Raw genomic sequence first — 28000 nt, 5'->3', positions numbered from 1 at the left:
ACAGACTTACTGCTATTTAGAATTAACAACTCGCACACGGTATCCCTGGGTTGCCAGTTTATTTTAAAAAACAACGCCCCAGTTACCAATCTTCTTCCTTGTCCATCATTTTTCTTAACAGAAGTAGATATGAAAAATTTGGGGGGACATGTTATCTTTGCAGACGGACACATTTGCAGAGGATTTATGAATAATGATGATTCCAGAGCTCCTTGTTTTACTCCTGAATCAGGCAAAGGGCAAATGACAACGTAAGAACATATTTTGTTCATGACAATATCATAATACAACATTGAATTATTCCAGTGCAGTGGTTGTAATTAAGTTCACAATAGAATATTCGCAGCCCCAACCCTAGACACACTAAAACCACCCAGCTGCTTACAAACGGGGGGAATCCAGGCAAGCAGCTGCTGTCTGAAGAGCGAAAACCAGAATCGGTAAGGCTTTGCTGGAAGTGAGTCTTGGCACCAACAGCCCCCTGCTGCTTGGGGAGGCCCTGGGCCACCCTCACTTTGAGTCTTGGTCTTTCTTTTCATCCAAAAGGGCAGAGCGAATCCCCAGCTTTTTCAGTTCTTCGACCAGGTCCCCATTCTGATGCATCTGTAGCAGGATGTCACAGCCCCCCACGAACTCGCCATTGAGGTACACCTGCGGGATGGTGGGCCAGTTGGAATAGTCCTTAATGCCTACGGGGAAAGAACATTTAGGTATCATTTAAGCGATCCAAGCTGAACTTTTCACAGCAGAATACATTTTCTACTCCCTGCTAGAACACCTGGTGTCCCTCCCTTGCTTCCCCCATCCTTGGGGGATGTGTCTGCCACAGGAGTAGAAAAGCCTTAGAGTCAACTGGATCACTGCTTGAAGCCCACCTGTCCCGATTACGAACTGTGAGGCCTCATACCAGTGACTCGACTATCCACCTGTTCCCACTCCCACCTCACAAGGCTTTCATGAGTATCGGGTATGTGAGGCTCTCAAACGATGCCTGACATGCCATCAACAGGGACCCATGGCGGAGAAACCAGACTGATTGGGAGTCACACAAGATGGACAAAGCCACCTTCTCCACTCATCTGCCAGTCATGGATTTGGTGAAACAACACTATGACTTCATTTCCAAATGGACTTAACATGGGTCCATCATGTAAGTTGGCCAAATGAGGCAGTCCCCACCTTATGCTTCTAGTGCCTGTCTGGGCTGGTGAATGCCATCAATGGTGAGTCACTGAGTTTTATGCTTAATCATTCTTTTGCCCAGAGAAAAATCTCTTTCGTCACCCTCAGATAGGCTCTCCATGGAGCAGGTTAATTTGGCTCAGCACAGAACTCGTGGTGACTGAGTCAAAGCAAGGAAAGGTCCAAAACTCGGTTTAAGTCCCTGTCCTGGGTGCAGAGCCACGGGGTGCGAGACATCCCCCCTCCGCCCCCCATTCTCAAGAGCGAACAGCAGACAAGAAACCAACCAGCATGCATGTGATCAGTCCTGTGTGCAAAAGGCTCTGAACACACAGAGATGAGGCCCCTCCTAGGACAGTGCAGCCATGTGATTATTCTGTTCCGTTCTGGACCACGAGGCTGATGGGGCTTCACAAAACAGTAGGAAGAAGGTGTGGTTTCAATTTTAAGATAAAAGATTATTCTTTCCTCACATTCTTCATACTATTCTACTCCTTTCTACAGATGAGATACACTTTTAAAAATACATCCATCCATAAAATACCTGTTAGTCCTATTAAGAACAGAGGATGATCAAAATCATGCCGTGATAATTACTCACTATGGATATTTGATATTTTTATACTTCTATAAGTAAGCAAGTATTTTTAAATGGTCACAAGGAGCAGACAAAATAAAACAGAAGAGTCAACAGATTCTTCAAACAAAATACAATACTATGCAAAATAAAAATTACTCAAGTGGTGGTTTTCATGCAAACAAACTAAAAATACAAAAACTGGTCCTTGATATCCTATCATTTACTATCAAACATTTATTTTCCAAAGAAAATCACCAATTTCATTTATTTCACAAGTCCTAAGATATGATGTGTTTTTTCTCTTTTAAAAGTCACTATCTTCTAAAAAAACTACGGCAAATTTGCTCTAAACCACAACACTAGACAAGGCCCCTCACTGGGGGCTTTATCTTTCTCCTCCAGACTTCCCTAATGGAGAAAGGGTTACAATTTCAAAGGCCCAAAACAGCACACTTCTTCTTCTTCTTTTTTTTTTTTTTGGAACTTTTTTTTTGAGTTATGATTGACATACATTTTATTTCAGGTATACAACACAGTAATTCAATATTTGTATATATTACAAAATGATCATCACCACAGTAAGTCTAGTTAACATCTGTCACCGAATGCACTTACAAAGGTTTCTTATGATGAGAAGTTTTGAGATCTCTTCTCTTAAAAGCTTTCAAGTATGCAATACAGTATTATTAACTACAGTCACAATGCTGTACGTTACACCCTCAAATCTTTTTCTACTTTTATGTGACTGAGGGTGAGGGTGGGGATTAAGACATGTTTAAAGTAAATATGAATTTCTTTTAATTCTTTGGAACTGTCTTAAATATCTTCTATACTGTGTACATGAACCATTTGTGTACATGATTTTATATCTGTGTGATTTTTCAGCTAGTGATATATTGTGTTAAGCCTTCCAAGACAACGAATATCTACTGATACTTTCAGTGAGTGCCTACAATTTTTGAAACACACCAAAAATGAAAATAAATTGGACATCTGAGGTCCACCCCAAGCCACCTACAACCAATCCTAAAAAGCAGTTTTTTAAAAATCAAATCTGGGAAAGTGTGGGTGGCTCAGTGGTTAAGCGTCTGCCTTTAGCTCAGGGTATGATCCTGGAGTCCCAGGATGGAGTCCCGCGTGGAGCTCCCTGCAGGGAGCCTGCTTCTCCCTCTGCCTGTGTCTCTGTCTCTCTCTTATGTTTCTCATGGATAAATAAAATCTTTTAAAAAATAAAATTAAAAATTAAAAAATAAAAATAAAATCTGTACTAAGTAAAAGAATAATTTGCTCTCATCAATCATGTGGGTAGTACCACATTCAATCAAAGCTTGAGGCTTGCCTCGTTCATTAAACTTCCTATTGCTGCAGATCACATGTCCAGTCTAGGGGGAAGAGGACATGCCACCAGAATCAACTGTTACCATTAAAACTACTAAACAAGTGGGCTTTCCAACCATCCTGGAACATGTGACACACACAGTCACATGTGAGGGAGATGGACTCCTTCCAAACCCCAGGGATATGCTACCTTGCCTAATAACTTACATTGCAAGAACTCAGAAGAACCCCGCCTTTGAGTGCAGGATAACATTGTGACAGTGGCTAAGGTGCCTACTGGCTGGCAGTGTATCAAAATTAAATGTACCGGCTTCTTTGGTTTTAGGGTAATAAGTGTTACAGGCAGCTGATATCAAGGCCTTAAAAAAATACTGCTTTCCATTTTTTTAAAAGTCTGATTAGAGGGGATCCCTGGGTGGCTCAGCTGTTTAATGTCTGCCTTCGGCCCAGGTCGTGATTCTAGAGTCCTGGGATCAAGTCCCACATCAGGCTCTCTACACGGAGCCTGCTTCTCCCTCTGCCTGTGTCTGTGCCTCTCTCTCTGTGTCTCTCATGAATAAATAAATAAAATCTTAAAAAAAAAAGTCTGATTACAGGTTTAAATATTTAAACAGATACCCAACTGATTCCTACAGCATGAAGCAAGTTAACTTCCAATAATAAAAGACATAAGTTGAAATTGAATCCCATCAATTCACAATTGTCTAAATAAGGCTAACGTCTCTTACTTTTTAATCTTCAAAAACTGCAATATACAGTGACAGCTCTTAGAAATTTCACTCCAAACAAGTCAGAATCAAAGAGAAACTCTTGAAAATTAGGAAATCGTATCCAAGAATGGATGTTAATGGGAATCATATTTCACAGATGATAGACAAAAAGATTTAATTTGGGACCAAAAAAACAAACAAACAAACAAAAAAAACCACTGACTGCCAACAGAGTGACACTAGGGGTTGGGAGTTAGGAAGGAAGTGATCTTGCAAAATCAGTGCTACATATACCTACTGCCCCACCAGAAAAAAATTAATATTCCAAAGCATCAAACCAGAGTGGGGGAAAAAAAAGTACTAGAAAGTTCCCTTCCAGAACTTTCAGAAGGGACTTTTCAAAATTCATCACATTCCAGAACATCAGACTTTGTTCCTGGTTTGGAGAACAAATTTTAAGAGCACCAGAGTTTTCTTTCTTCCTGGTAGATTTTCACCATAGGAGCTTCGGAGTCTGATGCAGATTAATTCTGCCTTGGGCAAGTCACCTGGCCTCCTGCCTTCCTGAGAATGATGTCAGCGCATCTTCCTACCTGAGAGAATGACACCAGCACCACAGGAGATCATCTGGGCTGAGAGCAAGAGTGAGGCAGACCCTCAACAGGCCGGTGACAGAGGGAACAGAGCACTCACTGGCTTAACGTGAGCCGAATGTGGCTTGCCAGGTTGGGAATGCAGCCTCAGGTCAATCTGCTCATCTTACTTAGCCTCAGTTTCCCTCCCTGCGAAGTGGGAATAACTCTACGCCTCAAGGATTTATTATCAGGATAAAATGAGATGTAACTGGCGACAGGATTCAACTCCCACAGTTCCAGGTACAAGGTGGATATTCTCTCCACGGTGATGTCCCCTATGCCGCCCTTCAGCCAGCCTTCTCTGAGAAATACACACAACTGGGAAAAACACAAGAAAGCTATCAATCCTGCTGAGCAGCATAAAAACACTCATTTGCTGAAAACACTGCATTTCATACCCTTTAAGGGTTTTACACACATAGCCTCACTTTGCACAAATCCTGCAACACGTGCATAATTATCTCTGTTTTAAAGATGAAGAAACCAAGGCTCAGGGGTGTTATTTAACCAAGGTCACAGTGCTGGTAGATGGTGGAGCCTGGATTTCCATCCAGGTTTCTGGGAGTCCGAAGGCCAGGTTCTAGATCGGCAGAGGTGCCCTTTGGCTTGTGGCCATGAACTATACTTGCACTACATGTGTATCCGCCATACATGGGACTGTTTCGCCACCTCTAACATCTGTGGACACCAATGGCATTGTGCCATAATTACATTTTTTGCAACTTACTTCATGAGTAAACATTGTATTCTTTTGAGATAGAGTCATATGGAATACATCTAGCTCTAATTCAACTACAATTTAGTTTTCTAGGACCTGACTACACTACAGTTTGTTTATCTGGGCCAATAGACCTAGATCTTCTCTTGCCAATTTTTCAGTATTACAAAAGCAGTGCTTTGATGAATATCCTTCCATCTGTCTTGTAACTCAAATGCGGGGGTCTTCCTCTCTGGATAAAAGGATGGCAACTATGGTCTTTGGGCCAACTGTGGCCCACTTCCTGTTTTTGGAAATAACATTTTAGTGGGACTCAAGCCACACCCATCCATTTACCTACCATCCCTGACCATTTTCATGCCACAATAGCAGAGTGGAGTGTGTGCAAGGGAGACGCAGGGGTCCACACAGATTGAAGTGTCTACTCTCTGGCCCTCTACGAAGGAGGCCTGCCAACTCCCACTCCATACCGTATACCCAGGCGTGAAGCAGCTGGGTCTTCAGCTATGCTCACCTTCAACTTGACCCGGTACTGAAAGTTACTCCTCCACAGTGTTAGTACCAATGTATACTCTCACCTGCAGCATATAACAGGAACACCAAACAAGCCCAGACACACCATTTAACTTTTTCAAGTGTCACAAATGTGTTACTGTTGCCTTAAACTCCCTGATACTGAAAAGGCGGAGCATATTTTCAAATGCTTAATAAACATTCAACAATAGGATAATGGCGATTCATTCAACAGACACAGCATCTGATTCAAGGAATACAATGGTGATCTGTGCAAGCAAAAATTTAAGAGTGTTTATGTTTTCAATAGCATGGAACAGAGTTTACAATATAACAAATATAAGTAGTGTTTATTTACCCATTAAAACAATCAGTGAGGGGCACCTGGGTGGCTCAGTGGGGTAAGCGTCTGGCTCCTGGGTTTCAGCTCAGGTCAGGATCTCAGGGTTGCAAAATCGAGCTCCGAGTTGAGCTCCAAACTCAGCACAGAGTCTGCTTGAGATTCTCCCGCTCTCCCTCACCACCTCCCGCTACTCATGCACACATGCTATCAAAATAAATAAAATCTTAAAAAAAAAAAAAAATCACCGAAAGCTCGCTCTACATAAGCAACATACAGGGTACTTAGGCAGTTGCATAAGACATATTGCCTGCTCTGAGGAGGGCAAAATACTATGCACAGATATGTATGATCTGAAAGGCGGTTAAAAAAAAAAAGAAAAAGATTAGAAACTAGATCCAAATGTTGACAATGGTGTATATGGAATTACAGGTAATTTCCTTTCTTTATTACTTTCAGCGTTTCCAAGTTTCTTTAATGAGTGTGATACGTTTACAACAGAAAATGAAAGATATTCTTTGTGAAGACAAGGATTAGGAAATGCTAAAATCTTTCTACTGGGACCCAGAGGGACTACCTTCCGTGTGTATTCCAGATAAACAGGAGAAATAAAAGACCTGAGGAAGACCTCATAGTCCTCTTTGTTCTCTGGGTCACAGGCTGAGACCTCTCTGGACCAAAATTCCGGGACCTGGCGCCCAGAAGAGGAAGACAGCGACTGTCTGTGTTCTTCAGGCTTTGGGCCCTTTGTAAAGCTCTGGCACAAGGCAAAGGAAAGGCAATTTTGCAGGAGCCCCTCTCCAGTTACAAGCAGTGACCTTGGGTCTGGGAAAGGTGCAGGGATGTACCGTTGGCTAGCAAAAGCATCAGGCTGCCTGTCAGCTTCTCTTGGTAAAACTCAAAAGTGCAGAAAGCAAAGAGATGAAGAATCTTCACGTTTTATAAAGTCTCACTCTGGCTAAACTCATCCCCACTGTGGGAATGTGCTCACACTACCCTGCCCCAGTCTGAAGTTTAAGACTTGCACGCATGTTTACTTTTCTAAGCAACAAAAGAAGTGTACTTTTTATGTTCAGTAGATATGCAACCCATTTATTTTACCAAGATAACAATCTGGTATGAAACAAACTGGGCATGAAAATGATGAAACTCAACGCTCAAGAAATTTAAGAGCTAAACTCCTACTGCAGTTGTTTGAACACCTGAACGTGAGGCTGTAAGGCAGATGCATGAAATATAAGACAGGAACCTAAGTGCTATGCGTAAATCTTCTTATTTCTGCTCCGACTTTATCCTTATATTCCAGTATACCTCATCTCCAGTTATATTAAGTGGGGGAACATGGGACACCTGGGTGGCTTAGTCAGTTGAGCGTCCAACTCTTGATTTCGGCTCAGGTCACAATCTCAGGGTCACGGGACAGAGCCCTGTGTGGGGCTTCCCAATCAGCAGGGAGTCTGCTTGAGATTCTCTCTCCCTCTCCCTCTGCACCCTCTCCTGTGTGCGTGCTGCCCCGCGCTCTCTCTAAAATAAATAAATGGTTAAAAAGAAAAAAGATTGGTGTTGTGAGTTGAGCTGTGTCCCCCCAAAAGATATGTTCAAGTCCTAATTTCTCTCCCTCCACTCCTCCCCCTTGTGCTCACACTCTCTAAAATAAATAAATACTAAAAAAATAAAAATAAAAATAAGCAGAACAGAAACCACAAACCAAAGATCCCCAAAACCGTGCACTAAGCAAGCTATCAATGACACGACTTGTTTATTAACAGCCATACTAGCCATTTGCAGGGAACCTGTCGCGAGGACCCGGTTGAAAGAGTGCAGAGTAGCTTCTCCTATCTTATCTCTGAAGCAGAGCAGCCACTGCTGGGCGAAGGCTGCAGCACCCTCCTTAAAAAACACCCCAGGGCCTAGCAAAGGGTGGTGTTCTAGCAGGAAAACAAGGATCCGGAGCCTAATACAGGGCAGTTATCACACAGAGCTGGTAATGTTAATCTGCCTTCACTCCTCCTAGTTTCCACCCACGAAAACCAAGACTTTCCCAAGGATTAATCTGGGAGAAAAAAAAAAAAAATACTCTGAAGACCTTAAAGTCCAAATGATAAAACAACTACCATTCTGTGTGCCAGATAAAATGGTGGGCACTTTCTAAAATGTTCTACTCTCTCTTTTTTACCTCCTAAAGTCGTTGTCAAGTTTGGTTTCGGTATCTTCCTATCGCCAAGAGGGGAAAATGCAATCGTGCGACTTAGGGTTGCACAGCTGACTGACTGCAGTGGGATTCCAGCTCAAAGCCTTTCCACCACATCAGCCTGTCCCATCAAGGAGGAAGGACCTTGGTCAATCATTTCAACTTCGGAATAGCGGTCCTAAGTACATAATAACGAAATGCAGAACTCTATTGTAGGATAATAGCAGGGAACCTGGTGCCTTAAAAATTGTTTTTAGAACACTGTAACTAAAGAATAGCAGCAGGCTCAGGGAGATGCCAGGCCTCTGTCCCTGGAGGTTTCTAACTGGCATGCAGGATACTAAGCCACCCTCCAGGAGGTGCAGGCACAGCCGCCTCATTTCTCCACCAGCTCTGATCAAGGACTCTAGCCAACCAAGGGGCAGATCCACCGACTCCTCTGCCCTCTTTTTCTCCTCCCCCACTGGGATAAAGAGCAGAATGCACGTAGGGTTCCTGGCATGCTGCTCAGCAGCAGAAGAGGTACTCATTATCTGTCAGGGCCTCCCCTCCTTCCCCTGAGCCAGCGAAAAGCCGTGAGACCTGCTGCATCTGCTCCCACACCCTGTCTGGCTCTTCATGCCTCCAGCTCCAAGCCTGAGTTAGCTGGGACCTAGGGGTCGTTTCCCCATGCTGCTGCTCCCCACGAGCCTCTCCCAACCCTAACCCCCCCAAAACCCCGCCCTGCCTGCAAAATTTAAAACACCAGAGCTCCTGCCTCTGTCTCCCACAGCAAGCGATCGCAACTAAGACCAGCCCCAGAGCTGGGTCCACCCCCTCCTTGCAGCAACAACCCCAAGCCTCAGGCACCAGGTGAGTCAGTGACCCCGCAGGCCTAGGGCAAGAGCGACTCCGGCCTTCCCTCGCTACCACCGACAGCACCAGCCCGGTATCCACGAGGCCGGCCAGCATCCTCAGCGCGTCCCCCAAGGCGCCTGGACCTCCTGGTGGCTGTGCCCCCCCCCCCCCCGCGGGGCACACTCTCCCGGGACCGGGCCTGGGCGGTCTCAGCCATCTCTCGGTGCAGCCTGGGGGCCGGTGAAGCGCTGGGGCCTCCGAACGCCCAGGCCGGCAGGTGTGCGGGGTGGGCCGTGCCCCCGCCCGACCCCGACCCCGACCCCGCGCCGCGCCCCCGGCGGGCCCTGACCTTGCCGGAGCTGGGGGTCGTCCAGCACGTTGTAGGCCGCGTAGTCGCGGACGCCGTGCAGCCGCAGGATCTGCACCACGGCGTTGCTGAAGCCGCACTGGGGCTGCTCCGGGGTCCCCTTGAGGAAGACCACCACCTTGTCCTTCTTCACCAGCGTGTCCAGCTGCGCCGCCGAGCGGCCCCCGCCGTCGCCGCCCGAGCCCGCCGCCCGCACGCCCGGGGCCCGCAGGCCGCCGCCCGCGCCGCGCCCCCAGCGGAGCAGCGCCGCCGCCGCCCGGCTCAGGGACCCGCTCATCGCCGCCGCGCTCCGCCGCCGAGACCTCGGCTCGCCCCCGCGCACCCCGGGGAGCCTTCCCGGGGCCCGCCCCCCGGAGCACCCCATTGGGCCGCCTCCGAGCTCCTCCCCGTGATTGGACAACGCTAGCCCGCACTTCCTGGAGCCCACCAATCAGGCGGCTCATCCGGCCTCCCGACAAGCTGGGGGCGGCCCTTAAACCCGAGCCGCATCCTGCGGCCGCACTATTGGCCGCCGGCCATCGCGTTGTCAGCTGATTGGACACAGCGGGTGTCCGTCAGGGTCACGCCGGGCACGCAGAGGCGGAACGCGACGGAAGGCGACTTCCCTCCGGGGCGCGGACGGGCCTGCCGGGAGACCCCGGGGTGGCTGCCTGTCTCCCGAGGCCGGACGGGCTCCGAGGGTCGCCGGGAAGGAGGCACCTCCAGGCGAAGGTTCCGGTTCCGGTTCCGGTTCCGTTGCCGTGGCAACGCGGTAAGCGGGCGCGCGGTCCCGCCTCCGGAGGGGTGGGGGCGGGGCGGCCCTCCGCAGCCTCGGCCTGCGACCCGGGTGGCCCCGCGGGGCCTGGAGCGGGGCTCGGGATGCGGGTCGCGGCGGGTCGCGGGAGGCGGGCGGCGCACGGTCTGCAGTCCTGGCGCGGCGCTGGGTGGCTGGTACCCGGGGGCACACCAGACTCGCAGAAAGAGCATCCTCCGGAGGAAGCTGAGGCATGGCCGCCCCAAGGCCAGCGGCTCTATGTGCAATGTTCCTCCGATAGCTACCGGGTGCTGTTGCCACGGTGATGATGACTGTGCGCAGTGTCGTTATCTATCGACCAACAGGAAGAGAAGCTCTGCAGGCAAGATATTGTTCAACAGACGGAGCGCTTTCTGTTGGACACTAAGCACTGCTACAAGTTCGTTTTACAAAGTGTGTGTGGGGGGGGGGGGGGCACCCGGGTGGCTCAGCGGCTGAGCATCTGCCTCGGGCCCAGGGCGTGACCCCGGGGTCCTGGGATCGAGTCCTGCGTCGGCCTCCCTTGCAGGGAGCCTGCTTCTTGCTCCCTCTCCCTCTCCCTCTCCCTCTCTCTCTCTCTCTCTCTCTCTCTCTCTCTCTGTGTGTGTGTCTTATCGTGAATAATTAAAATCTTTAGGGATTTTGAAGAGTGTCTTAAAAATTGTGGCTGCAGGTGACCTGCTTCTGTTTTTGGAGCTTCTCCGGCTTAAAATCAGAAAAGCGGCCCCCCCGGGGGTTCTGTTAGCAAGTCACCGTTCAGCACAAGACTCCAACCTTAGTAAATTGAGAATAAACTCAAGACTCGGAAGTGCTCCTCGGCGACACATGTATTGTGTCCTCTCCTGTATAATACATTTCTTGTATCTCTCTTGTATCATAGCATCCTGTTGATGCTGTGGTTGTGGGATGGTTTTCTGATGGAGGACCCTATATTGATCGGCTTCTTTTTTTTTTTTTAAGATTTTTTTTTTTTTTAATTCATTCATGATAGAGAGAGAGAGGCAGAGACACAGGTAGAGGGAGAAGCAGGCTCCGTGCGGGGAGCCCAACACGGGACTCGATCCCAGGTCTCCAGGATCGCACCCCGGACCAAAGGGTCCAAACCGCTGAGCCACCCAGGGATTCCCCATTGATCGGCTTCTTAAAGAATCTTTTTTTTTTCTCCCTCCCTCCCTCACCCCCTGCCCCACCAGATTCATGGATTCAAGGTAAATCCGAGCAACACGCACCGTGAGCACAAATACTATAGGAAATGGGGGTGCTGAAGTCCAGGCGTTGTTGCAGAAGAGCAGCATCTGGTGTACTTACCGTAGAGAATATATGATTTCCCAAACCGCCCAACTTTTCCTCGGTAAGTTTGGGTTTGCTTGTTTGTTTGCTTTTAATAAATGCTGATAATTTGTTCCTGAAAAATCTAAAACTGTTCATTGCCTCCTCTAAACTCCTCTGTTTTTGTGTTCACTGGGATGGAGAGACGAGCTCGCAAGACTTAGATTCCGAAGAGGCGGAGACGTGCGACAGTGAGTAACCGTGGCTTGGAAGCAGAGTCGCCTTTCTTGGTTGTCAGACATTTTATTAAACTGAGAACAGAGCTGTGGTTAAAGATTACGAGTAACCCTGACCAGAGAGAATACAGAGCCTGTTTTTTCGAACTCTACAGTAAGTAGAGTTGCTGCACGCAGTAGAGTGTAAGAACATAGGTGACACCTCAGGATATGGGAAAGCACGTCGCTGCTCTTTCAGGACGCGCAGTGGGGCGGCTTTGATAGCATGATCAAGGGCAGGAAGACAAATCAGGTAGCTAGCCCAAGGAAATTGAAACAGTGGGTCTCAATTTTAAGCTTTTAATAAAGTAACCAAAAATATAAAACCTTACATATATGGGGGATGCCTGGGTGACTCAGTGGTTGAGCATCTGCCTTCGGCTCAGGGCATGATCCCAGGATTCTGGGATCGAGTCCCACATCGGGTTCGCTGCATGGAGCCTGCTTCTCCCTCTGCCTCTGTCTCTGCCTCTCTCTCTGTGTCTCTCATGAATAAAGAAAATCTTTTAAAAAAGAAATATTACGTATGTGGAATATATTCCTTTCTCTCTTTGGCTTAAAACCTCTCTTGGAGTATTGGCACCAAACATCACTGGTTTAGAGCATGTGGGTGGCTCAGTCCGTTGAGTGTCTCTTGATTTCTGCTCAGGTCATGATCTCAGGGTTGAGATGAGACAGCCCCGAGTTGGGCTCCACTTGGAGTCGGCCTGAGATTCCCTCTTTCCTCCTCTGTCTGCCCGTCCCCCTGATCATGGCACACTCTAAATAAAGAAAGAAGTGAAAACATTGGTATTCAAAATATTTCTTCCAAAGCATCAAACTCTTATGTATGATTTGGCATTTTAGTTTTGAGGTTTCTCTTTAGAAATTCTACAGTGACTGAATCACTATGTTGTACACTTGAAACATCTGACACTACATGTTAAGTATACTGGAATTAAAAGAAAAAATTCTATAATGAAAGCATGACAAAAATATACTTCTTAAGTAACAGTTGTCAGAAATCCGCACTTAGACTCCAATGCACTTGGTTGTTTTGAACACATAAGTCAGGAACCTTTATCAGTTTATGATCTCTCTCATGTAGACATGAGTGAGAGGTGGGGGTGGGAAGTACACAGAAACTTCTTTGAATCCTGGGATTTGGGTCACAAAATGTAATTAGACCGCAAACCAAATCATCACGCCGTGTGTACACATGCTGACTCAAGCATCCTAAAAATGTTTTCTCCCTGTGCTTATTTATAGATAAGGTTTTACTATATTTGGCAGAATTTCTCCTTTCTGCCCACCCCTCTAACAGCAAGTTCACCATTGAACCTATGGTTAAAAACCTTACAAATCTGAGCTACTTTCTTTATATCAGCCCTCAATGAAGAGTCAGGATTGTTGAGCCTAAGACGATACATTATTCGGATGCTCAGTATCATTTTTTTCCCATACCCTGACTTCAGTCTTGAAGTCCCTGCTCTATCCCTGCAAAGAGGGTGTGTTTCTGTGCCTAGCACGTGTGATGGGGACATGGTAGGTCCAAGCCAGGCAGCACATTCTATAAGTGTCATTTTTAGAGAAAAGTGCCTGCTTGGACTGCACAGGGGGTTGAGCCACCAAACATTCCTGAGCTAAAATAGCATTTGAGACCCAGAGTTCCACAGATGTGAGCTGGAACCCGAGCCCTTTCTCAGTGGTGCACTTCACTATTCTCCAGTAATTTTAGAGCATCACTACAATCATGGAATTAGCTTGATTCCCCAGCCATCCTAAAAATAGTGTAATGTTTGAGAAACCAAGGCAATGCCCCGACCTCAGAGCATTTTTGCCAACCCCTAATGCCAAGATAGAAATGCCTTTGGGATTCTTAACTACCTCTATCTGACAAGACAGCTGGGTTTATAAATACTGCTCTGGCCATGGGAGTGGCTTCAGTTTTGCTAATCTCTTTCCCACCTCACGAGGGCTCAGCCTAGAGCCAAGAAGGCAGGCCTCATTAGCGTCCACTTCCACTGGTCCCGCTCTCCCTGCCTGGGTGAAATGGGAAGAGCTGCTGTGCTGTAAATTGGGTTAGTTTGGTCTGGAGCAAACCTCGGGAGATGCAGGTGGAAACGGATTCGCCAAAGAAGCCTTTATGAGAAGCCTGGGTGCCACACCAGCACCTGATTCCGCCCCGGGATCTGGAATGTTCGAGGTGTGTGGCCTGGGTTCTAGTTCTGACATCACTCAGACTTGAGCTCCTTCTCCTTGAGATTTTCCACCCCTCCTGTCTTCCTCTTCCTGAGTCTGTGAAAATTGTTCGTGAGGTCTAGCTTATGTCTATTCCAAGGTTATGTTGACTCCAAGATGTCTTTATATAAGGGCTGCAGACTTGAAAGGATTCTATTTGTACTCCATTCCTCTCCTAAACAATCATCCCCCAAAGAATATCATCTTGCGTGTGTAGCCTACCATTTTGTTCTTGCACATGACCTCATTTCAACTTTTCATTAACCCTAGCGGCCTCCAAATTATGTTCTCTCTCCAGTATTTATTTGTAACATCTTTTTGGCAGACTGGAGCACTTTGGGTTCCTCCGTGTGTTTTGTTGCCTTCTAAGCTTTTTTTTTTTTTTTTTTTTTTTTTTAACTGCTGAATCATAGCATCACCAGCCAGTCCCACAGAAAATCAAATATTCCCGAATTATCCTGCTGTGTGTGTATTGGATACAGATGTGATTTTTAGGCTCTGTGAAATAAAATGGCAGCACTTTCAATCCAAAACTCCAATGAGAAAAATATCAACGTAGCTTTTCACTTCACGAGCTCTGTGGTCCCTTGTTCCCATGTGTTTTTTCCACATTAAGGACGAACTTGGCTGTAGGCACTTAAAGTGAGGCATGCACTGGATCTTGCTCTGTTGCGAACCTCATCTGATTCAGAGGAAGAGAACCCCAATCATAACCTCCGACGCGGTAACATTTAGAATTAAGTGGTAACCAGGAACCATGTTAAGACTTGATTAAAAGTGATAAAATAGCAGCACCTGGGTGGCTCATTGGGTTAAGCATCTGCCTTCAGCTCAGGTCATGATCCCAGGGTCCTGGGATCGAGTCCTGCTTCAGGCTCCCTGCTTCTCCCTCTTCCTTTGCCCCTCCCCCTGCTTGTGCTCCTTCTCTCTCTCTCAAATAAATAAAATCTTAAATAAAAATAATAAGTGATAAAATGTTGAATTTTCCTCAGCTCTCTGTTCAATGATACTTTTCATGTTTTGCATTATGTGCTTTTTATTTTTGTTTTACCAGCAGATAGTTTCCATAGCTCAAACTGTTACTATATCCCGGCTTCTGAGAAGGTGCCTAGAGCCCAGAATGTAAAAAAGCAAGCAGCCAGTGCTGTTGTGTGTCAAACCTGTTGTGAAGATTTATCTGTTAGTAGAAGGTTATATCTCTCTCTAATGATCACCCAAGTTTGCAGCCAGAGGAACATTTGGAAATTTTTCATTGTTTTCTTTTGAATGATTGCTAAGATGTATTGCCAAGGCCATAAATATCCTTTAGGATGAGTCAGAATTTCACTTTGTACTTCAGCCTTTGAGTCTGCATAATTTCATGCCCTCAATTAAATCTTGCTATTGTGGGGCCCCGTTGCTTAGCCTCCTGCAATAATCCATCCAGCCAAGGAGGGGAAATTCAGCCCCTTTGACAGAGAAGCGGGGCCGGGTTGGAAATGGGAGGAGACATTAACTTTGTTTTCCCTGACAGGGAGAAATTGCAGGATTTTAAATAATTGTTTTTCTTTTATGGCCAGAAAAGTCCCTTTTTATTAATTCTAAGCCTCATACTATTTGAAAGTGTAGCCTACTGAGATATAATTAATTGCTACCAAATTTCTGTCGGCTGGAGCTTCAGGGTTTTAACAAAAGACTATATTATAAACCAATTCTACTCTGGAAAAGAAAAAAGGGAAAGGGAAGCGCTTTGCAAAAATTGGGGGGGGGGGGCAAGAGAATTGTGTATGAAAACCCTTTAGGAGAAGATGTATTTTAGGCCCTCTCCCCCTTGCAGGTATGCAGTGTGACCTGGCATTGTCTTTTCTGCGGGGACCTGTCTGCACAGCACATAGGGACGGGGGTATGGTGGCGGATGAGAGACTCCCAGGCAGCTGCAGCCCTGTGATAGCTCACACATCCTGCTGGCTAGGGACAGGGCCAATAAGATCCTTTGACTGGAAGGGATTTTTGCTCCTGTTCAAAAGTAAGGCACTTCTTTGAAAATCATGGTCTTCTGTGAAACTCACTTCCTGAGTGTCTGCCTTTCCCCGCAAGGCAGGTAGGGGGCACTAGTCTATTTAGGAACCCAGGGCAGCAGGTGCCAACATCTGCTGTCCTTGTCCTTGCACACAGTGTCTGGGAAGTCATCAGCTTGCCCGATTCCAGGAAGAGTCCTCCAGTCCTCCAAGGCGTGCTGTTGTTTTAGGGAAGGGCTAACTTGCTGACTTTTCTAAGTCGCAGCACAGGAGAAGCAGTAAACCTGAAAGGCTAACGCGAAGGGCAGGAAGAAGCAGTGACTCCCAGGTGAACAGGAGATTCTACAAATGAAGCAGCCGACACTCTGGGAATTTTTTTTTTTTTAAGCAGCATTCTGGGAGCATTTGATGTAAGCAGGGCAAACAGCCCTCACGTGTCCCTATGCCTTGAGCTTAAGAGCCCTGTATAAGAATTCCAAGTCACCAAGAAAAGGGACATTGTATTCCACGAGCTCTGGCTAAGAAGTCAGGGAAACATAGCACAGATCAGATTGCCTACACAAAGTATACACACGTGGCTTCATTAAAGGGGTTGTGTTAAAAAGTTAACTTCAGGGGCGCCCAGTGGCACAGTCGGTTAAGTGTCCGCTTCTTGGTTTTGGCTCAGGTATGATCTCACAGTCTCGGGACCAGGCCCTGCGTCTGGCTCTGCATACGGCAGGGAGTCAACTTGGGATTCTCTCTCTCCCTCTGTTCCTCCTCCCTGTGTGCACTCTCTCTCGCCCCTAAATAAACGAACAAACAAACTTTAAAGGAATACATTTTTCCATCATTATGGGAGATAAACAGTATGGACGTCCATACGACATTTGGATGGTGTTGTATTGTGCAATCCAGGACGCACACTTAGAGGCATCGGAGATTATATCCTACAGCCCAGCACTATTTCCCTGCTGTTGGGGGCCAAGCCCTTCAGAGGTTTTGTATGGATCACAGTTTTATTTTTTTCCGCCCCACCCCCACCCAACCAGCTTCTAGGCAAACAGAATTCATTATTTTGCCCCTGGTCCTTACCACTATATCTGGCTCTTAGTACGTGCTCCATGCATAATTCTCAAGAGAAGAACACATACAACGGTGAGCAATCCAGGGCGGTATCGCAGAAACCCCAAATTGCACAAAACTCCTAACACCGCCCACAGATCCCGCAGGATGTGAAGACACATCCCAGCAGGGGATGTGCTAAGGGGGACACAGAGCGCAGTGAGACACTCCTGCTCCCAAGGGCCTCAGTCATATGGTGGGACAGATGCAAGAATGTCACAGTCCTAGGGCCAGTGGGGGCCCCAAGTACAGCGAGTCAGCGCCTCAGGTACCAGAGAAAGCTCGGTAGAGCAGACTGAGTGTCGAAAGAAGGGTGAAGAGCTGCTGTTTGAAAGGGAAGGATGAGGGCACCTGGGTGGCTCAGTCAGTTAACTGTCTGCCTTTGGCTCAGGTCATGATCCCAGGGTCCTGGGATGGAGGCCCACCTTCAGCTCCCTGCTCAGCTGGGAGCCTGCCTCTTCCTCTCCCTCTCCCTGCCACTCTCCCTGCTTGTGCTCTTTCTCTCTGTGTGTCAAATAAAATCTAAAAAAAAAAAAAAAAAGTTTAAAAATGAAAGGGAAGGGCAGTCCAGGGCGAAGGCTCAGAAGCCCAGACGTGCTCCAGGGAGATAATGACATGTGCACGTAGCTGAAGGCCTTGGGATCTCCTCCCCACAGAGAGAAGGTCACAGGAAGAGTGTAAGCTGCAGAGCTCTGCAAAGCTGCCCCTGGCAGGCATGTTGAGGACGGAGGGGAGGCAGCAGAGTGGCAGAGGGGGACCAGGCAGGAACTGGGGTGAGCAGAGGGCACCAGTGTGAGAGGTTCCCTTAGGACTGTCAGGAGGTGAGGAGTGGGCTGGGAAGGAAAGCTTGGGCTGATCCCCAGGTTCCTGGCTTGGAGGCTGGTGAGAAGGGAGCAGGGATTGAAAGGCGAGTCACATATTGCTTTTGGACATTCCAAGGGGAATTGAAATCACTAGGTTGTAGCTAAAATACAGGGGCACATTATACTCAGATTGTTGCCTCTATAGGTCGGGCTATAGATTTGGGGAGGAAAAGCGATCAAAGGAACAACAGAAGAAACAGAATGTGTACAGTTGGGAAGGATGGGCCATGGGACTGAAGGGAGACAGGTGCAGAGGCCAGAAAGGACCCAAGTGAGTGTCACCTGGATGATCTGGCAACTGCGGTGAGCACGGTTGTGGGCCGAGGTGATCAGGGTGTTCCGTGAACCTGTCAGGGCCTCTGGAGCACAAAGGAGCCAGGCCAGTGGATGTGGAAGGTGGCTTCCGGCTGTCATCTCTGTGTCCACATGCGAACCCAGAGTTCGTAAGCCAAGCACACAGGGTCCAGTCCCTTTGCTCAGGTTCAGCAGCGACACAAACAAGCAAACATTTCGGTGGGGATGGTGAACAGCCTTGACTCCCGCGGCCCGCAAGGATCTTTCAAACACCCAAGGACACTGAGATGTGTGTGTGGCCTTCTCTCCTGCCTGAGAAGGGCTGCTTCTCTCTGCTGAGTAGGGCTTATTAATTAGCCAGGAGGCACGATGAGTGGCACTTGCCGTCCTTCTCTGTATCCCGACTCTACAATATTAAGGAAGAAATCGAGGATGAAAGTTCTTTAAAATCCAGGGCTGGGGGCAGCCCGGGTGGCTCAGTGGTTTAGCACCGCCTTCAGCCCAGAGCCTGATCCTAGAGACCCAGAATCGAGTCCTGCATTGGGCTCCCTGCATGGAACCTGCTTCTCCCTCTGCCTGGGTCTCTGCCTCTCTCTCTCTCTCTCTATCTGTGTGTCTCTCATGCATAAATAAATAAAATCTTTAAAAAAAAATAAGATGAAATCCAGGGCCAGGGGGTCACCTGTGTGGCTCAGCAGTTGAGTGTCTGCCTTTGGCTTAAGTCATGATCCTGGGGTCCTGGGATCAAGTCCCGCATTGGGCTCCCCACAGGGAGCCTGCTTCTCCCTCTGCCAGTGTCTCTGCTTCTCTCTGAGTCTCTCGTGAATAAATAAATAAAATCCTTTAAATAATAAGAAAATAAATAAAATAAAATCCTGGGCCAGGGGCAGCTCCTGCCTCGACTTGCCGCAGAGTCCATCTGGAGACCACTCGATCCGTGTGTTTGGGTTCATCCATTTGCAGCAAGATTCTAAGACTTTGTGGATGAGGCTCCTGCAGGGAAAGATCCTCTGCTGGGGAATCGTCTTGGGCTGTCAAACTGTCCTCAAGAGCAGCAGGTGTCACACAGACCACAGACCTGTTAGATACAAGCCCCTGCCACTGGAGCACAGGGCCCTGAGTGTGGGCTTCCCCAAAGAGCAGAGCCCCGCATGCCCATGTGCTGCTGGGGTGTGTGTGTGGGGGTGGTGGTGGCACAAATGCCCTGCCCTAGTTCCGCTGCCCGCCAGATGGGGCTCAGAGGCCTCCCGGCTTCCTGGGCACGTTGACTGTCACACAGCCCTTCCCCATTATCAGAGATCCAGAACAGCCAAGCCTGCCGAAAGCAAGCAGAGAGCACTTCAGCAGATTTCAAAAACGTGTCTGCAGGGAGCAAAAGAATAAAAGATCCCTCTGCCTCCTCAGTGGAGAAGTCTTCCTTACTCACAGCCTCTTCCTGAGTTGGCCTCTAGCCCGAAGTTGTGTTTGCAAAGCATAGTAACTGCAAGATCAGATTTCCCACGGTAGCACATATTTGCACAGAGCGAGTTTGTAGCACATTCTCTTCATCCTAATCCTCATGACAGCTCCTAGAGGGAAGACAAGGCCAAACTGGCCCCACTCTCTTGATGTGGAGAGATGGGGGGCAGAGGGAGAGGTGGCCCTCCAGGCCCAGTCAGCTGGGGGATGCAGAGCCAGGAGATTCTCACCCAATGAGGTTTTCACCCTGCCCACCCACCCCAGGGCTGGCAACACCCATATTCTCAAGGCTGCATGTAGACTTCAAAACAGAACAAATAAGCCAGGTTGCTGGTATCCTGTTGTTTAAACCAAAAGGATGAAGCTGTAAGGGGGAGCGGCATGGGATGCTGTATTTTTTTTTTTTATTGGAGTTCGATTTGCCAACGTACAGCATTTCACCCAGTGCTCATCCCATCAAGTGCCCACCTCAGTGCCCATCACCCAGTCACCCCATCCCCCCGCCCACCTCCCCTTCCACCACCCCTCATTCATTTCCCAGAGTTAGGAGTCTCTCATGGTTTGTCTCCCTCTCTAATTTTTCCCACTTACTTTCCCTCCTTTCCCTTATAATCCCTTTTACTATTTCTTATATTCCCCGTATGAGTGAAACCATATGTTTGTCCTTCTCCGATTGACTTACTTCACTCAGCATAATACCCTCCAGTTCCATCCACATTGAAGCACATGGTGGGTATTTGTCCTTTCTGATGGCTGAGGAATATTCCATTGTGTACATAAACCACAGCTTCTTTATCCATTCATCTGTCTATGGACACCAAGGCTCCTTCCACAGTTTGGCTATTGTGGCCATTGCTGCTATCAACATTGGGGTGCAGGGATCCTGTCATTTCACTGCATCTGTATCTTTGGGGTAAATCCCCAGCAGTGCAATTGCTGGGTCATAGGGCAGGTCTATTTTTGACTCTTTGAGGAACCTCCACACAGTTTTCCAGAGTGGCTGCACCAGTTCACATTCCCACCAACACTGCAAGAGGGTTCCCCTTTCTCCGCATCCTCTCCAACATTCGTGGTTTCCTGCCTTGTTAATTGTCCCCATTCCCCATTCTCACTGGTGTGAGGTAGTATCTCATTGTGGTGTTGATTTGTATTTCCCTGATGGCCAGCGATGCAGAGCATTTTCTCATATGCTGGTTGGCCATGTCTATGTCTTCTTTGGTGAAGTTTCTGTTCATGGGATGCTGTATTTGGAGAGAAACCACACTTTTAGCCTGTGTCAGCAGCCACGGAGAGAGCTGAGCGTGGACGTGGCCTTCCTGGTATACAGCAATTCAGAAGACACGAAGCCACGTTCATGATCTGAAACGCACTCAGCCAGACCTGGGCGGTTTAGGGTATAAAGCTTAGAACTTTGATGCTTTTCTTGCTGCATACACAGGTAATCAACACAACCCGAGGGTTTGATCCTGTTGTTTACACACACCCACACTGCCCCCCACTGCCTCCTCTTACCCCAGGACAGACTTCCAGGCTGCTGCTCACCCTCTCATGGCACATACATTACATGCAGGCGGCTACTAAAGCTGGTGCAGTTCTTTGCAAAGTACAATTAATTTTTCATCAATAACCTTGGCCCCTAAGAAACTCATCACACCGATGAGGCCAGAGATTCACATTTCAGCTTCAACCAAACTCTGTGTAAGAAATGGATGGAGAAAAAAAAAAAAAAAGAAAAGAAAAGAAAGAAATGGATGGAGATTGAATCATGACCAGGAAATGGTCCTCCCCTATTGCTACGAGACAGAAGGCCTAGTGATTAAGCGTGGCCTGAGGCCAGAATGCCTGAATTTGTACCCGGTCCCATGATAGCTGTGTGATGATGGGCAAGTCATTACCTTCTCTGTTCCTTCATTCGTAAAATCGGATAATAGTAGCTGCCCTGAAGGGTGTCAATTAGGATTACATGAGTTAATGTAAGTAAAGGCTTAGTACAGTACTTGGCACTGGTAAGCCCTTAATCAGTGTTAAATATCATTACCACCCAGAATGCCTACCCCTAAACAATTAGGCCTTCACGCTTCCCATTTCTGGATTCCTCTAAGGTTCAATTCTGTACCGTACAGCCTAGCATTTGATGACATGCAGCGTTGTCTAGTTATTTCAGTATTATTTTGATGCTTGAGTCTTAATGTTGCTTCCTCCAGAGATTGTAAGTTCCTGCTGGTGGGAACCATGTAGTTTGTTTTTGTTGGATTCCTATGATGCACAACCCTGTCCTGAGTATCCGCCAGACACATAAACATCCCTAGAGTGTGTGCATCACTATAAACAAGTAGGAACAGATCCGGTGGTGTGGCATTATATACAGCTACTACCCCCAACACTAACATGCTAAGTTAGCTAACACGCTCACCTTTAGGGCTGCTTGTCTCACCATAAGCCCCCAAACTGGAAACAACCCAGATACCCTTCAACGAGCAAATGGCTAGACAAACAGTCCTCCCTCCAGCCATGGAACACTCCTCAGCAATGAAGGGGTAGGAACTTTTGATACAGAAACACTCTGGAAGAATCGCCAGTGAATTGTGCTGAGTGAAAGTAGCCAGTCCCCAAAAGTTACATACTGTATGATCCCACTTATATACTATTGTGTAACAGAAATGTAATATCAAATGGCAAAATTATAGAAACGGGAGCTGATTAATGGTCGCCAGGGGTTAAGGAGGGGATGAAAGCAGGGGAGAGGAGCAGCATGAGGGATCCTTGGAGGGTGGGAAGACCTGCATTATGATGGTGGCAGCATCAACATCCTGGTCGTGATATTATGCTCTATGGTTTTATAAGACATCACATTGGGGGTGGGGGTAGGGAACTGGGTAAAATATACAGGGGTCTCTCCGTATAATTTACCACAACTGCATCATCTACAATTGTCTCCTAATCAAATGTTTAATTTTTTTTCAAATGTTTAATTTTTAAAAACTGCTTATGGCATCCCCAGCAGAAGCAGAAAGAATAGATTGGGTTGCCCATCGATGGGAGAAATATGGCAAGCCTCTTCCAGAAGGGTTTTATTGTTTAGGAATAAAGTTTGAAAAAACAACAACAACAACAACGGAATAAAGTTTGTCCTCGTGGAAGGGGAGGTGGGCGGGGGATGGGGTGGCTGGGTGACGGATACTGAGGGGGACACTTGACGGGATGAGCACTGGGTGTTATACCATATGTTGGCAAATCGAACTCCAATAAAAAATATACAAAAAAAAGGAATACAGTTTGTCCATTGTACTTAACATTTTTGTTTCCATTAGTACTTAATCCTTGGGATGTACTAACAGCAGTGTTCAATCATGCTAAACAACATTATTGTCTAATGCCATCAAGATTCACATGTGGTTTTTTTTTTAACTGCTGGGAGGAGTCACTGAAAAATCATATTTTCCAATTCTCTCATTTCACAGACTCAGAAACTCAGAGGTGAGCCAAAGTTACACAGCTAACCAGCAGCATTAACCAGGACCCGGACCTGGTCATCCCAGGATCGAGTTCTTGCTTCCAATCACTTTAGATTTTTATTTTATAAAAGCACAGTACAATTAGTGTATCTAGAGGAATATCCTGAATTACTTCCATTTCCAAGCTTAGAGCCCGAGATGACTTACTGCCCTCCAGCAGGGGCGCCCCTGCCCAGGTATGGGGTGGCTGCTGCTGCTGGGCACACAAACTTACCCTGAGAACAAACCAGGCTGGTGGACCCCTCTCCCTACAGGTACAAAAATAGGACCAGAGTGGGAAAGGACAAAACTACTCTCAGAGGACTGGCTAGAAAGAACAGAGAAAGAAGCAGCTGGGAGCAGAGCCAGGATGAGAACCAGCCCTCCACACCCACATTGGGGCTTCTCTGACGAGGGACCCCAGAAACGAGCACCCCGGTGTGAGCTTTTCGTTGCTGTGTGGCCAACAGCATTTATTTAAGTCATCGTGAAGGGGGAAGTCAAGCTAGGGACAGGAAAATGAAAACCCCTGGGCAGGGGCCCTCCTTCCTGCCATCTTGACTCAGTTTACCCATACATACAACGAGGGGTTTGGATTACCCAGAAGAGCCGCTCCAGCTTTTGTTCTAAGCTTCCTGTGGGGACTGAACACACAAACAACTAAAAAGCAGGCTTGCGAAATAAGGCTTGTCCAGATCGCTACCCAACTGCTAATGCGTAACAGACCTGAATCATTTCCCCGGGCTCATTAAATCAGCCCCTGCTTCCCCCTGGAGGGTGGTGGAGATGCTGGCTGCAGAGGGGGGAGTAGGGAAGGAGCAGTCAAAATTTCACTTTTTTGGGAGACATTTTGTACGCTGCACAAACAGCCCCCACTGGCAAATGAGTCAGAATTTCCGAATAGCATAATTTTAGGGCCCTCCTTGTGGTTCCCTCTCTGGGCCACTTCTGAAAGGGAGGTCTCAGGGCGGGGTTTCCTGTGTTCAATTCCAGAGATGCTGCGGGGGGGCTCTCCCCTCCGTCCTTTGCCAGAATTTTCTTTCCAGAGCACTTTTCGCTTCCACTCCTTTCTGTAGCCGTGGGTCATGCCAAGATGAGGTGAAGGTTTCGAGTCTCCCTAGCTGCAAACTCCCCAATTTCTCCCACACTGATTACTCAACATTTTCCGCTCCGCTGTGGACTACTTTGGAGTGGCAGGAGCCTGCCACAGAATTAATAAAAAAAATCAGGCCCTGTGTTTATGTCAGGCTTAAGAAGGGCAACAGGAGAGTGTCCTCACAAATCACCAAGCCCTCTAAAGCCAAAGGTAATACAACGGTGACAATAACTCTACTGAGATCTTCATATATCATATTTTTTATCACATATGTTTTCACCTATGGAATATTCTTGCTCCCCCCACTTAAGAGTTGAGAGAAGCCAGGATCTAAGAGGTTGCATGGCTTACTAGGGGTCTCTCAGTGAAGGAGTGGGGAGGAAGGCCCGGAATGTGGGCCTCATAGCTTTGAGGTGGTGCTCTGGACTGCATGAGCAGGGAGATGGTCAGGGCATCTCTGTGCACACCCCTGTCCCGTTCAAGAGACAACCCCCTGGACACAGAATCATTGCACTGGGACCTTGACCTCTGGCAGTAGTAGTACCCTGTGCCTCACTCTCCGTATCCCCAGGGATTAGCACATAGTAGGTGCTCAGGAAATGTCTGAATAGCTGTATACCAGAATCTGGTATATAGCTGGTCGTGATCGCGCTCTGCCCAGAACAGCTCACATGAGCGGGGTGCTCACACTATCAGGCGCAAAACCATTTAAGATGGACTCTTACGATGAGGCACCCTTAACAGAAGAGGAAATCAAGGATGAGTAATGAGCAGAAAGTCGCCAACTCGGGCAGTTTGGCGCCAGAGCTCGAGCTCTTTACCCCAACTGTGCCAAACCACCTCTCACTACAGGAAGTGGACTTCTGGTGGCCCGCTTCTCCTTCTTTCCAGCAGTGCCAAAGGGACCATCTGAATCCTTGAGCCAAGCACCTGACCTGTGTGCCTTAGTTTCCATCCTAAGACAGAACTAATTAAACTTTTCCTAACCAGCTGGGAAACCCTGGCAGAGAGGTAATGAGGAGATCCTTGTGAAAGCGTCTGGAAAGGCAAAGAGCATTATCCAAGTGCCAAGGATCATAATGGTTCATTGCTGTCTGTACCTTCAGCTTGGCTAATGTGACCCCTGTGACAGCCCCTCAGATGGAGTCTGGGTGATAATGAGAAACATAATAGGACATCTAGAACAGGTCAAGGGGAAGCATGGGAAAGGCCCTATGTGGGCCTCTCCTATGACCCTGTGAATAATTATAGCTTAATGAACAGAGAGTTCTGAGTTAGGAGGTGTGGCTGACACTGGCATTCTAGCCCCAGCTAGGTCTACAGTGTGACTTCTGGGCTGCGGCGTGCTTCTGCTTTGCTCTCAGCTGGGAAAAGACACACACACCTCCACCCCCCTGCCCCATGCACACCCCAGTACTATCTGGCCCTGTTTGACAATTTAATCTTTGTCTTAGGACACTGATTGATTCCACAAATATGGATGGAGGACCTGCCAACCGCTCTAAGAAACAGAAGCGGAAGACGCCCCCTTGGAAGCAGTAGATCTGGGCCAGCTCCCTAATTCCTCAAGCTCAGCCTCCATTGTCTCATCTGCAAAATGGGTGAAGCCACGCCTGAACTGCGAAGCCTGGAGTCCCCGCAGGTACACAGTTCCACGAGCTGTGTCCTTAGCGGCTCTCCTCGCAGTCCAAAGGAGACAACCAATCAGGCAAACCTGTAATTACTCTGACAAAGATCAGGGCTGGGGTGGAGGGACAGTTCAAAGGGCCCCAGTGCGCTGGGAGCCAAAGGCACGTTCGCAGATAAGATTCAGACATTCTGCTGCAAGGTTTAAGAGTTGGTGGAGCCTCGGATCAAGGGTGAGAAGGAGAAGGGTGAGAAGGATGCGTCTTTTGGGTGGGAGTGTGGCGCTGGGAGACTTTCCTGGGCCTTGCGTTGGTGGGAGGTCCAGATGATGCTTAGAATTCACGTTGCTTGTGGCTCACGTACCCTGGCATCCTGGGAGGAGGGGGGGGCTCCCACCTGAGCCCAGGCCGGAGATGGCTGGCGGCTGCAGCACTGTGGGGTGGGAGGGACCGGATGGGGCGCCCCCACTGTCAGGCCAGCTGATAGGTGTCACTTCCTTCTTGGATTTCGCGCCTCCGGGAGGAGCGCCCTTGCATTTGGCCCCACCTTGGCTCTCCAGGGGCAAGGCCTGGCGGGCTCCCCCCAGCCTTCTCCCCAAGTCCGGACGCCAGAGAAACTCGCTCCAGACCCAGCTTTCCCCGCGGGGGGGAGGCAGCTCCGCGCCATCCCCAAGGATGAGACCCCCAGGCGGAGGCGGGCAGGGGTCCGGGGATCCGGGCGCTCCCGGGGGGCGCGGGGCCGCGGGGGAGGAGGGGAGCCCCAGGGCACCCCGGCCTCCCCGGGAGGGGTCTGCGATGGGCGCCCCGCGGGGCGGGAGGGGCGCGCCGGGGACCTCGGGGGCGCGCGGAGCAGGGCGCGTCCTCCTCCGGCCCCGGGGGCAGGGCTCCGGGGCGGGACCCTGACCCCGAGGGACTGGGCGGGGCTGGGGGCGAGTGTCGGCCCCGCCCCGGAGCCGCCCGGGACGCAGGGAGGAGGGAGCGGGGCCGAGCTGCCCGCGGCGCCAGCTCCTGCACGCTCCGGGCCGGTGAGTGGCGCGGGGCCGGGGCCGGGGCCGGGGCCGGGGCCGGGGCCGGGGCAGGGGCAGGGCCGGGGCAGGGGCAGGGCCGGGGCCGGGAGGCTCGGGGTCGCCGAAAGTCGGGGGTCCCGGGGAGGCGCGCCCGGCGCGGGGCGGGGGCCGTGGCTGACAGCTGCGGGCGGGCGGGGGGGCGGGTATTTCTAGTTTAAACCCAACGGCTCCCTGCAGCCCGCGAAGTCCTCGAACCTTTCGGGTCCCCGAGCGCGGAGGCCCGGCCCCCAAGAGAAAGCCCCTAAATCCCGGGCAGCGTGTCCCCTCCGGGCTTGGCTCCGCCTGCAGCCTCCGCTGGGGGCCGGCGACCTGTCACCGCGGGCCGGGGCCCAGGACGGTCCTCCCGGGCCGGGCACCCCCCCCCCCGCCCCGCCCCGGCCCCGCAGTGCCTGGGACAGCCCGGAGCCTCCCGCTGTGCAGCTTTGGGCAAACCCCTCGGCCTCTCTGAGCCTCATCCCTCTAGGCGGCTGTAGGGGGCCAAAGATCTCTTGCAGGGCCCACCACGAGCCCCAAATGATTGCCCACTCCCCTTAGGGCCTTCAGATCTTGACTCCAGGCAGCAGACCCCGTGGGTGTAACCCGATGGTCAACTCAGAAGTAGTGAGTGTGCCCCGCGCAGGGCCGCTGACCTCTGCCTCAGAACTATAAGGCTGCTGCCCGGTGATGATGAGCGTTGTTATTTGGTCACCTTGGCCCCCGAGCTCTGGCCCAAGGCTGCCCTGGGACCCTCTCCTAGGTTCCTGGTCTCTTTCACCTCTGAAGGGTCAACTTCCCCCTGGCACCAATGAGGGACCTGCTACAGCTCGGGGATGCCAGTGGGGGAGCCTGACATACCCTGGAAGCCTGCCCCATCCCTGGTGAGTGAGGGCAGGAGGAGGCAGTGGGGCAAAGGGACCGTCCTCCTGGGAAAGGGAGCCTGTCACAAAATCACTGCCCTCCTGAGCTTGGCGGGACAGCCTCCTTCATCCACCAAGGAGAGAGAAAACAGGCCCAGAGGTGGGGAGGGACTTGCCCGGAGCTGGACGAGAACAGAAGCTGGCTCTCTCAAAGGGTCG

The 28000-nt window shown here is 49.3% G+C and overlaps 2 protein-coding genes, 1 long non-coding RNA gene and 1 other non-coding gene across 5 annotated transcripts in view; 3 read left to right on the top strand and 1 right to left on the bottom strand.

Annotated features, from left to right (window-relative positions):
- Window positions 1-42: 42 nt before the first annotated feature.
- On the bottom strand, window positions 43-10132 carry GLRX5 (glutaredoxin 5). Of its 2 annotated transcripts, XR_012037170.1 has the most exons (3): window positions 9394-10132; window positions 1470-1590; window positions 550-689 (listed from the first exon to the last, which is right to left on the bottom strand). XR_012037170.1 is itself a non-coding variant. In XM_072839826.1 (2 exons), the coding sequence occupies exons 1-2, from the start codon at window positions 9686-9688 to the stop codon at window positions 511-513; spliced, it is 474 nt and encodes a 157-aa protein (XP_072695927.1). In that variant the 5' UTR covers window positions 9689-9703; the 3' UTR covers window positions 43-510. The 2 variants fall into 2 exon arrangements, 1 of the variants encoding a protein (XP_072695927.1); XM_072839826.1 differs by lacking the exon at window positions 1470-1590 and having other exon boundaries at window positions 43-689; window positions 9394-9703.
- Window positions 9399-12245, top strand: LOC140640439 (uncharacterized). Its single transcript, XR_012037171.1, has 2 exons — window positions 9399-10162; window positions 11377-12245. It is a non-coding gene; the product is annotated as an uncharacterized lncRNA (long non-coding RNA).
- LOC140640779 (small Cajal body-specific RNA 13) lies at window positions 10309-10585 on the top strand. Its single transcript, XR_012037412.1, has one exon.
- A 14563-nt stretch (window positions 12246-26808) lies between the features above and the next one.
- The window catches only part of SYNE3 (spectrin repeat containing nuclear envelope family member 3), a 106337-nt gene continuing 105145 nt past the window's right edge, over window positions 26809-28000 (top strand). The window contains exon 1 of the mRNA XM_072839821.1: window positions 26809-26903. The gene's annotated coding sequence lies outside the window, so the exon portion shown is untranslated. The remainder of the gene's footprint in view (window positions 26904-28000) is intronic.

This window comes from Canis lupus, chromosome 9 (assembly GCF_048164855.1).
Source record: "Canis lupus baileyi chromosome 9, mCanLup2.hap1, whole genome shotgun sequence".
Taxonomy (NCBI): domain Eukaryota; kingdom Metazoa; phylum Chordata; class Mammalia; order Carnivora; family Canidae; genus Canis; species Canis lupus.
This window is presented reverse-complemented; position numbering and strand designations above follow the sequence as displayed.

Coding starts and splice junctions, on each gene's coding strand:
- GLRX5 (XM_072839826.1), bottom strand. CDS start 9,688: ATGAGCGGGTCCCTGAGCCGGGCGGCGGCGGCGCTGCTCCGCTGGGGG. Junction 690..9,393: donor CGACCCCCAGCTCCGGCAAG/GTCAGGGCCCGC, acceptor CTTTCCCCGTAG/GCATTAAGGACTATTCCAAC.